Source organism: Cornus florida, unplaced genomic scaffold (genome assembly GCF_030987335.1).
Source record: "Cornus florida cultivar Cherokee Brave unplaced genomic scaffold, ASM3098733v1 CherokeeBrave_3.0.0_Hap2_Chr08, whole genome shotgun sequence".
Taxonomy (NCBI): domain Eukaryota; kingdom Viridiplantae; phylum Streptophyta; class Magnoliopsida; order Cornales; family Cornaceae; genus Cornus; species Cornus florida.
Window position 1 is genome coordinate 28286656 of NW_026775578.1, and position 11272 is coordinate 28297927.

The following is an 11272-nucleotide window of genomic DNA, read 5'->3' on the forward strand; positions in this document are numbered from 1 at the left end:
CCACTGCTGTTTCATTCCACCTTTCTCTCATGTTCTTTCAACTTTCATAATTCAATTTAAAAATCAAAGGTCATACAATACAATTTTTTATTCGCTAAGAACTAAACCTTGATTCCACCACTGTATATAGCTGTCATGCCATAGCCATGATAGGATAACCAGTCACACACTGTTAAAAAAAAAAAAAAAAAACAAACAAACAAACAAACAAACAAACAATGCTTTCCATAGATAGAAAGGACAATGGGATATAATTTCTAAAAGTCAAAATTTCTAGAAGAATACTTTAAAACTGTTTATATATATATATATATATTTTCATGATTTGGGAATATTACCAAGTATAACTGCACAATGAAAAATACTTCTGCCCTACCGGAGAAGATTTCATTAGTTATTCGCACGCTAGTGAAGTTCATTAATCATCTTAACTAAAGCAGTCAAGTTTACCCCATCACTAATCATTTTCCTTAATTTTCTATGCTACATAGAACATAGTTTATATCCAAAAGGCCAGATTGAATTCCTTGTCTCCTAAGTTTGGCAGCTCCTTCCTCGTATTTTCTTGGTTTGTCTATATCTTTGTATTTATCTCAAAAAATGACATATTTATGTATGGCATAATGAAGAAGTACCCTTAAAACACCTCCTAGTCAATCAACCACCATACTGACAAAATTTGATCCAACATGGGCAAGAAGCACCAAAAGAAAAAGAAGAATCGAAGGCATCAGCAGGATCCAAGCCTTAACAAAAGAAGAAACAACCTGTTAATTCCGGACAACTTGAATGCTCAAAAGTAAGAAATGATTCTTTTTCTTTTCTAATTTTATTCTTTGGACAGTCTTATTCTTAAGATAATTAGATTATATTATATGTTACCATAGTAATAGTGATTTAAGTTGATGTTAGTCTATTTATACTTGCATTGTATCATTATCGTAATATAATTCAATATACGTCAATTCTAAACCTCTCTCATATTGCATCTTTGTCTCTCTATCCTGATAATCAACACGGTATCAGAGCCACCGCCGGAGAGGTTGGCATAAGCCTCATCTCCGGCGGCAGTCCAAGGTCCTCAATTAAACCAACCTCTGAGTCATCGTCTCCTCCTCTGTTCTCAACTCCGACCTTCTTCTCTCTCTCTCTGCAACTGCAAAGTCTACAAGAATCAAAAATTCAAAACCCACATCTTTCATCTTTCAGGTTCCATTCAAAACCCACATCACTGCTGCCATCACAGCCACCGCTCACCGGCAGCATGCCAAGCACCGCCGCTCATCCTCAGCTCGCCGCCGAGCCATCAGCCAGCCGTTGCCATCGCTCCATCCGAGATCTGTGTTTCGATCCATTCTCACCGGATTCGTGACTTCGCTGGTCGCTGATTCACCGCCATCAGCGCCGAGATTCTGCCGGAGCCATCCACCGTCGTCCTCAACCAGCTCAATCTCACCGGGTCAATCCAATTCCTAACTCGTCTCACCCACCTCTGCCTCTCAGGCACTGCTCTCTGCATCGACAACACCACCGGCGTCTTCCACCTCACCTCGGTCGATACCCAACACACCAACCACCCTGCTCACAGATCCAAGATCCTCCTCAACCTTTTCCGATCTCTGCCGTCATTACCACTGCCCCGCCACATTATATATATATATATATATATATATATATACCACCGCTCGATCTGAACCTCTGCCACCGGAGAAACACCAGCCATCCTCGGCGGCATATCTTCTCCATTACTGCCGAACTCATCACCGACCGGCTCCATCTGAGCCGCCGCAGACCATCTCGTCCCCACCTCTGCAGTGGACGTCGTCCCGCTGTCCTGCCGTCATCGACATCGATCTGCAGTCGACGTCGTCTCGCTGTCCCGCCGTCCTTCGACGTCGAGACCTCACATCGATCTGGTCCCGTTATCGTCCCGCCATCCTTCGTCGTCGGCATCGGTCTCAAGTCGACATCGACTTTTGAAGACAGCTCGTCCCCATCTCTTCACCACCATAGCCGTCATCGCCGGTGCCGCCACGGAGCTCTGCCGCCGTCACAACTGCTATCTACCGCCACGGATCTGCCGTCATTTGCCATCGCCGTGCTCATCTCGCCGTGCTCTCTGTTCGCCGGCTCTTCAACCCTTATTTATCTACAATCACTGATCTCCTCTGCCGCTGAAGCCATCACTGTTCTCTCTGCCAGATCTATGCGCACCCTCTGCCTTGCTGTTGTCGGACCAGTCACGCACCATTGCCGGCGACTTGTTCGTCTCTATCTGGTTCAGTCCTCAACTACGGCGCTCTCTGTATTTCTCTGTATTGGGTCTGCAGAATGTTTGATTTTTGTCAGCAGTTTATTCTGTTTGTTGGGGAGAGAGATAAAGCGTGCTGATTTATGGAAAGTGCAGGCTACTTGTTTACTTGTTTGGACGGTTCCAAACACATTTTTTCAGTATCCGGCCCAGTTCAGTATTTGGCCCAGATCAATTTTTGGCCCTGTTCATTTCTGGTTTTGACCCAATTTCAGATTCAAGTTCTAAGTGCTCCTGATATCCCTCTAGAACTTGAGGGGGTGTATTCTGACCCGTTCCAGTTTCTGGAATACAACCCGCCTAATTTCTCGGTATTGATTTGGCTCTCTCTGATGCGCTTCCAAGCGCCCGTGTAAATGACGCTTTCAAGCGCCCCTGTAATCGACGTTTCCACAAGCGCCCTTGGTAATCAATGTTTCCGAGCGCCCTTGATAAATCGACGCTTCCAAGCGTCCCTGGTAATCGACGCATTCGTGAGTCTCTCAAGTGGTAAATTCCACTCTATAATTCCACTCAATTATCAGCTTTCAAGAGCTCATCTCAAGTGGTTATCATACACATTCGTGTCTCTCAATGGGTAAATTCCACTCTATTATTCCACGCTAGTATTTGCTTTCAAGAGCTCTTTCAAGGCTACCACACGTGCCATAAGTGGTCTATCGTGTGCTTTTAAACACCTCAATGTATTGAATCTTCACAACTCCGGTATCGCCTTCCACTCCAGATTTTTCTCTCCAAACTCAAGTTGGTTTTGCTCTACCAACTTGAGTTTGAGGGGGATGTTAACATAATTAGATTATATTATATGCTACCATAATTACATTATATTATAGCCGTTGTAATAGTGATTTACTAACCGTTTGATGTTAGCCTATTTATACCTGCTTTGTATTATTATCATAATATAATTCAATATGCATCAATTTTGAATCTCTCTCATATTGCATCTTTGGCTCTCTATCCCTGATAATCAACACCTATTATGATGTAGTGCATGAAAATCGTTGAATTTTTGAACAGGTTCTCTGTTGTGGAAAATGTTGCCGATGATCTGATTAGCAAATTACCCAATGAGATCCTTTTCCGTATCCTTACCTTGATTCCTTTTGATTCTGCGGTAAAAATGATAAAAATCGGTGCTCTTTCCACACGATTGAATGACTTGTGGACTTTAGTGCAACATGGAGCTGAAGTTGACATCAAATCTGCACTTGCTGACTTTCTCAATCGGTTTGATGAGCTTGATCCTTTAAAGAACCCTCGAAGGCTTCAGTTTCACTTTGGCCTCGATCAGATCCTCTTAGCTTCCATTGGGTTAAATAGAAAACTTCATCTTGATTTTTCTGAAGGAAAACAAGAACTGCCAAGGCAGTTTCGTTGGCAGTTGGGGCAGAGTAGATGGAACCTTTTCTGCAATAAACATCCCTCTTTTACTCTTGTCAAAACTCTTAAATTAACATCAGTGAACTATCTCATCGGTGACACAGTTTCTTCCATAATTTCAAGATTATTTTTTCTTGAGAACTTAACTCTGAGAAAATGCAACGGATTGCAATCTTTAAGGATCGAAGCACACAGAAGATTGCAATCTCTATGCATTGAAGATATTCCGGGGCTTCAGTATTTGATTGTTTTGGACTGTCTCAAGCTGCAGTGTCTGTACATTAAAGCTTGCAAACTTCAATATCTTCAGATTAGTGGGGGACTTCCCCGGTTTTATCTGGAAGGCTATTTTTCACTGGAAGATGCCATGTTTGATTTCAGAAAATGTCCATACAAACAGTTTAACGGCCAATATTTTGACTCACTCCTTCAAAGGATGATAAATGTTGAAAGGCTTACACTATGTAGATGGACATTCGAGGTAGGTTTTGAATATCTATAATGTTCTGTTGCACATCTCTTAGATCACAATGGTTTTTGCATGAACTTCTTGTTGCAGGAATTTGGGATGGCATGGTCACGCAAGGTGCGTTTTAAAAGATTAAAGGATCTATGGTGGATTGATAATTCAATGAATAACTACGATAATATTTTTGCCTTGTTCTCCTTCCTGAAGATGTGTCCTTCCTTAGAAAGACTCTTCATAACTGTAAGTTTCTTTCACTGAAAACAGGAACTAGTCTCGGTTCTTAAGGTACTTACAATTTCATCAGTTTATTTTCGTTGGAATTTTTGTAAACAGCTTTCTCTATGAATGAACTCGAGAACAAATTATTGAACAAACGTTTAGGGTCTTATTGGAACAAGTGTTTATGTAGCAATCAAAGCAAAACCTACAAAAGCACTTAACAAATGCTCTAAATACTTTACTGGGCTCAAGTATAACACCCTGCTAATGAATTTTGCAGATTGATCACCCTGCAAGCTTTTGGATGCAACACGCCACTTGGGACTCAAAGCTAATCACGAGAAATGTGCAACTGAATCATCTAAAAGTTGTTAAATTGGAAGGATTGAGGGATGAAGAGGATGTGATTTTCTTAGCAGAGAATTTTCTTGCGGAATTTAATGTGAGGCCTCAAATCATAGTAGCATCACATCGGAAACTTTTACGAAGATTGTTGAGAATCCCACAACAACTAGGTAAGGGAAATCTGAGAGAGGCAGCATCCCAAACACAGAAAAGAAAGTATTTCTATAAGTTTGTGAAAGATGTTGAAGACCACACCGAGCCTTTAAGACATCCTCACATGAGTTTGTAGACGGAAATAGTGTATTGACAGAATCTTGACTGCAGGGTATGCTTCTAACTACTTCAATTCTAGTTAAACCTAAAAAACTTGTAAAAGCTTCTAATTATAATGTCTGAAAAAACTATTACTGGTTTGCACTACATGATGCTCATGGAGTCTCGTGTGTAGTTTTGAAATGAAAGGGCATGTTTTACTGCAACATGAAACTACAGAAGTTCTTGCTAGTGCAGTTGCTAGCTTCCTCAACCATGTCACTGAGTTCATCCATTAAGACATCTATCTACATAGCAAGTCTGTACCCTCTTTGCAGCTTTAACCTGTTCTATTTGGAGTTCTTTATCGGTATACAAGAATTTCCGAAGCACTTTATAAGGTATGTTCAACAAAAGATGATCATAGATTTTTAGTATACAAGTATTGTTCTTGGATTTCTTGAAATTATTGCATTAATAATTTTATCTGTTCAAGTGGTAGTGTAGGCTAATGGAAGGAACTGAAGATTTCAAGAGAACAAAATATCAAACACATAGTGAACAATCACACAAGCATAACAAAAACTTCTCAGAACCCCCAAACAAAGAGGAGGAAATAAATAACAGAGTAAATTCAAACAGTAGTCCATATTTCAAAATTGAGAGAATATAATAATAATAATAATAATAATAATAATAATATCTGCTTTAAAAATATATATATGGTGCAAACTAATGAATACAAAAGTTACCTCTTTTTAAGGCACGGAGACGCGAATTCTAAGTGATCGAGCTGTCACTTTTGTGAAAGAATGTGTCAAATGTTAGGTATGTCTCTAATTTTCACATTGGTAAAAGATAAACACGATCCTAACAAAATCCGAGCATCTAATTTTGCATTGAATCATGTATAATGTTTTGTGTGACAAATTGTCAATTCTTTTTTCACATTCTAAGATGTGGAGTACATGTTTGAATATAAATAAACATTAAATGACAGCGAAACAAACAAGACATTTTCATTAATACAAGACAGGCTAGACAGCCAATAAAACTTTTACCCACTCCTAGCAAATAAAAAAATCAAGTACACAACAAACACCTACTCAACAAAACTACAAAAATTCCAACAAAAACCCACAAATCCATGTCTTAGCAATTGTATTGCTACGATCCCAATTTTTATTTCCCCAAGATCTGAAAGAGGTCTCAAAGCATTAAAACAAGAGAAGTTTTTTTCTAATAGTCTCTGGTGGGAAGTTGCTCATGTGTGTTGTCACCAATGAAGATATTATCATAGACAATGGCGGCGATGGCGGCACCGATGAGCGGGCCTGCCCAGTAGACCCAGTGGTGGGTCCATGTCCAGCTAACCACCGCGGGTCCAAACGAGACCGCCGGATTCATGGAGCCCCCATCAAAGGCACCACCAACCAAGATGTTAGCACCCACAATGAAACCAATTGCAATAGGTGCAATAATGCCCAAATCCCCCTTCTTTGGATCCACTGCAGTGGCATAAACTGTGTACACCAACCCAAAAGTCATCACAATCTCGAACACGAGTGCATTCCACACCGATACATTGGTTGATAGTGCGAATGCCGAGGTTTCCTGTAATTGGTAAAGTATGATGTCATGTGATATAATACATATGAATACGGATCCCTCCATTGGAGTGAATTCTGTGTACATTGTCAGTGCACCTCACTACGTCGTAGTGCAATAAATACATTAAAAATAAATAAAAAATTTATTGTATAAGCCGTGTAAAATTGTTGCATAACCAAATGTCATGACTTAGAATTTGTTAATTAGATTCTTTACCAGTCCACCGGTGGCGAATTTAAGAAGCAAGCAAGCAACAACTGATCCTAGCAATTGTGCAATCCAATACAAAATGCCCCTTAAGAATGTGATGTTTCCACCGAGAAAGGCACCGAATGTCACAGCAGGGTTGACGTGACCCCCGGAAATGTTTGCACCAACAGAAACCGCCACAAATAGTGCAAATGCATGAGCTAATGCTGCAGCTACAAGGCCAGATGGTGTCGACGAGCCATTATCCGTAAGCTTGTCTGCCAAAACGTTCCATTAATTAGTATAAGAAAATAGAAAAATGGTACTCTCAGTTAAAAAAAATACACCTAATTCAATGAGAAAATGAGAAATTATTGAAAAACCGGGAGTATGGTAGCCAGGGCAGTAAGGGCCATTGAGTTATGGATGTGGTGGTGGCCCCATCACATTCGAGGGTTGGGATGCCCGGGTACCATATACCGGACTATTCAATAATTTTTCTAAGAAAATCTGCGCATATAATATTTCTTGTACTATATATATATATATATATATATATATATATACCTCAATGGGGATGGGGATAAGCTTAGTCCCAAAATTTAGACTAAATGACATTGACTATTTCTTTTATAATTTAGAGACTATTCTCAACACATTAAAGCTCGTGTGACTTAGCCTAGTATGACTAGTGCCTCCTATAAGAAATGGGTTGCTCAAAATTTTTTTTTTTGATAAGTGAAATGGGTTGCTCAAAATTGATCAACTAAAACTAAAACGGGGTATTGATTTGAGTTAATTGGAAATTAAACTTACTAAAAGCCATGCCGGAGCCTTCACCGGCGAAAACAAAGATGAGCATAGAGAAGAACTCTGCTGCCGCAGCTCTGAGTGCATCCGGTTGGCTCGCTTCTCCCGGCGTCCCGATGGCAATTCTGTAAATTGGCATTTTGTAATTTAAAATATTTTTTTTTTCGCCTTCACTTCTTCTTAGCTTTAGCTACAGAGCTTGCAAAAACCTTTTAACTCTTGGTTGATATAGCTCAGTTGCTTAGTGGGATGTATATATACCGAAATTGACGGCTAAGGAACCGGTGTAATCGGTTGCAGGTAAAAACATTCTGCAAAACGCAATTGATTTAAGCCACTTGTCGGTGTAATTTACTGCTATTGGAGGACCCATTTGGTTGTCCTTGTAGTGCCACGTGTGTGGTGGTGATATAGTTTAGGCGTGCGGAATTGGGGATCCAAAGATGATTGGCCGACCAAAGCTACATTGTGGGTCCATTACTTTTTCAACGTTTGAACCTCATGAGATCAGCGGCGGCACAGTTTTTGGAGTAAGTTAACCGACCAATTCTAAACGAATTAATTATATGTAATATATGTTTATGAATTCGTTTAAAATTGTTTTTCAACTATTTAAAGTTTTTTTTTTTTTTTTTTTTTTTTTTATGTGCTGGTGGAGACCGTGAAGGTTAGATGGGGTCGGCTCTACGGGTCCCACAATAAGTCTATAACTAATACACGTAAACCGTCCAGCAGATGGACCGTCACGATCATCATTGAGCTGACAATGATCGCTTGGTGTGGATGATTTTGCACCACAAGATCATAACACGTGATTAAATAGTTTAGTTGATCAGAACCGTTGATTTAGAGTCTTGTCAAGAATCAACGGTGAGATTGAGACTGACGTTGAACATTTTTTTTGGGTGGTAAAAGGAGAACAGCTTATTAGCCTTTAATACTTTCACCGACCCAACAAGGACCGTCTGATAATGGTTGTTTGGTTTGGAAGAAAAATCATTTTCCTGACAAGGACTGTCTGATAATGGTTGTTTGGTCTGGAAGAAAAATCATTTTCCTGAAGGAAAATGCGAATCATTATGAGAAAAAAGTTAAAATGAATGAATTGAGGAGCGAGAAGTCTCTCGTACCATCTTTTTGATGGTGGCCCTTTTGTCGTAACGTTAGACAGGGTCGATTTTATGTGGAATTTAGTCAAAAAAATATCTACTTTTAATCCAATGTTGATTCGATTTCAAAAACCATTTTTGTAATTCGAATTATGGACAAATGTACAATCATTGGAGCTAAATTTGAGTTTTAGTTTATTATATTGAAATTCAGATTCACCTCTGTGGTGATTTTAGTGTTATATGAATATGACAAATATATATATATTCCGGTTCAATTTGGATTGATCCAATTTTATAGAATTCTAAAGATTCTGCAAAGTGAATCTGAATAGTGGACTCCGGTTAAGCTTTCACTTTTTTACTTTTACTTTCTTTAAACTTAAAATCATAATTTTCATTCTTAAAGTTAAAATATGAAATAGAATTATCTTCATCAACTTTTCATGCTTTCAATATTTTCAAAGCAAGAAATTAAAAACCAAGTTCATTAATTATAATTTTGATTTTGTATGTACAAAATTTCTTTAATCCTTCTCTCTCATTTCTGTGAGTCACCAGAATTGAACTCAAATTCACTATCAATATGGCCCCTGCCCACCACCACCCAAAACCTCCATTACCAACACTTAAACCAATTTGTACCAAACAAATCACAAAAACACTGCAACCCTTAAAAAATAATAATAAAAAAAATAAAAAATAAAAAATCAGTAGCAGAGAGCTACCGTCGCCGACCGCCAAGTGCAAACACTACCACCTCTACCCAAAACCTCCATCACCACCACCCATCTCCGCCTACTACAAAACTCAAACCATCAACACCCTAGCCGCCACTACCCAAGTCCTAATCCAAGGAACAAAAACCAAACCCACCACCGGAATTACATAGTCACAACATCTCCGTCCTCGAAATTGTTGGTTGTTGTCACCAGAATTGTGAATCCTTCGTCGCTAGAATCTGTATAATCGTGGTCATCGGAGCCTGAAATCACCATCTTCATAAATTAAACCAATGAAGAACAAGTCTTTATGTTGATTTTAAACAGAGAGAAAAGAAGGGTGGGTGACTGATGGGGTAGAGAGAGATAGGAGGAGGGGTGAAAATTGATGGTCTGCGACGAGTTTTTTTTTTTTTTTGTGATAAATGATGCAACAGTAAAGAAAGTAATTTCAGTCAACAGTGTATAAAATGGAGAAAGTAAGGATTTCTTACCTTCTCTTCTCTTCACAAAATTAGAAAATACTTTCTTAAAATTAAAAAGTAAAAATATTTTATTAAACATAATTTTTAATTTTAATTCTCAATTTTATGAATTGATAGTTGTTACTAAACCGGCCCTAAAACTGAACCAAATTGTAACTTGTGATATGATATGATGTGGACTCTGATTTTGAAGAGACCCATTCTTCTTGAGAGACATGTGAAGAATTACGTAGTACATAAAAAGATAGGGCCCAAAAATGATGAGCAGACTCATGGGTGTTAGGAGCTATATTATAGGTGCAATGATAAAGTTTTTTTTTTTTTTTTTCATAAATTAAAGCAATTTTCATTAAGTAAAAAACTGTACAAAAGTTGGGCTTGGCCCATAAGAAAAAACAAGCCCAAGGCTGCAATACAGGTCCAAACTAGGACATACATAAATCAAGATAACCACCACTAACTGCCGTTAATGGAGCATCAATACAATCCGGTGAAAACAAAGGAGGGCTACGTCTTGATGTCTCAATCCGGCGGCCGAGGAGGAGGCCTACAGCATGAAGGAGATAAATTCTAATCCATGAGAATCAATTTCGCCGAAGCGCATTCTCTCAGACAACCTAACTTCAGAATACCTGCTATTGTGGAGCAAAATTTCGCACAAACGACTCTCTGGGATGATTTGTGTCCTTTGAAAATTCGAGCATTTCTCTCTTCCCAGGTATGGTATACCAAAGCCGATATGCATAATTTCTTATGCAGGTTAGTTGGGGTATTTGCTTTCCATTTAGTGCTGATCCACATTATAAGATTCTCCCAATTTGTAATTGTTGTGTGAACGTTACTCTTGTATTTGATAAAACGCCATAGAGAGGAGGTGAAGTTGCAATTAAAAAATAGATGATCATGAGACTCACTTGATATGTTGCAGAGGGAGCAAATGTTATGGTGTTTAGCCATAGATTTACTGTCAAGTGTTGATAGTTTGCATTGAGCAGCCAGCCAAAGATTGAATTTCATTCTTGGTATGGTTGGAGAATGCCAAACAAGGTTGTGCCATGGGACAATAGGAAGGTCACCTACCATGTGTGCCACAGTGTGTCTGAATGAGTAATTGCCATTAGGTGAGACTGTCTACTTCTTACTGTCACTTCTAAAAGGGCATGAAGGTGGTAGGGCGAGCAATTCAGGGATTGCACTAATAAGAGAGGGGGGGAATGACCAGTTGTTGTCGACAATGAATGTATCTATAGTTGTTGTACCATTGAAACCAGCTGCAGTGAGTAGATGAAGTGGAAATCTTGAACTTAAAGGACCCCCTGGAGCCCAATTGTCCCACCAGAAGGAAGTGTTAACACCATTGCCTATAG

General features: G+C 39.1%; 2 protein-coding genes across 3 annotated transcripts; one reads left to right on the plus strand and one right to left on the minus strand.

The window, feature by feature from the left end:
• The first annotated feature begins 567 nt into the window (after positions 1–567).
• On the plus strand, positions 568–6115 carry LOC132270986 (F-box protein At2g39490-like). 2 transcript variants are annotated; one of them, XM_059772204.1, is made up of 4 exons: positions 568–799; positions 3332–4175; positions 4254–4403; positions 4663–6115. In XM_059772204.1, the coding sequence occupies exons 1-4, from the start codon at positions 690–692 to the stop codon at positions 5014–5016; spliced, it is 1458 nt and encodes a 485-aa protein (XP_059628187.1). In that variant the 5' UTR covers positions 568–689; the 3' UTR covers positions 5017–6115. The 2 variants fall into 2 exon arrangements, with proteins under 2 accessions (XP_059628187.1, XP_059628186.1); XM_059772203.1 differs by lacking the exon at positions 568–799 and adding an exon at positions 951–2888.
• LOC132270987 (aquaporin TIP1-2) lies at positions 5974–7828 on the minus strand. The gene is made up of 3 exons (XM_059772205.1): positions 7596–7828; positions 6807–7057; positions 5974–6593 (listed from the first exon to the last, which is right to left on the minus strand). Exons 1-3 carry the CDS (start codon positions 7726–7728, stop codon positions 6219–6221), a joined length of 759 nt encoding a protein of 252 aa, XP_059628188.1. The 5' UTR covers positions 7729–7828; the 3' UTR covers positions 5974–6218.
• Between the last annotated feature and the right edge of the window lie 3444 nt (positions 7829–11272).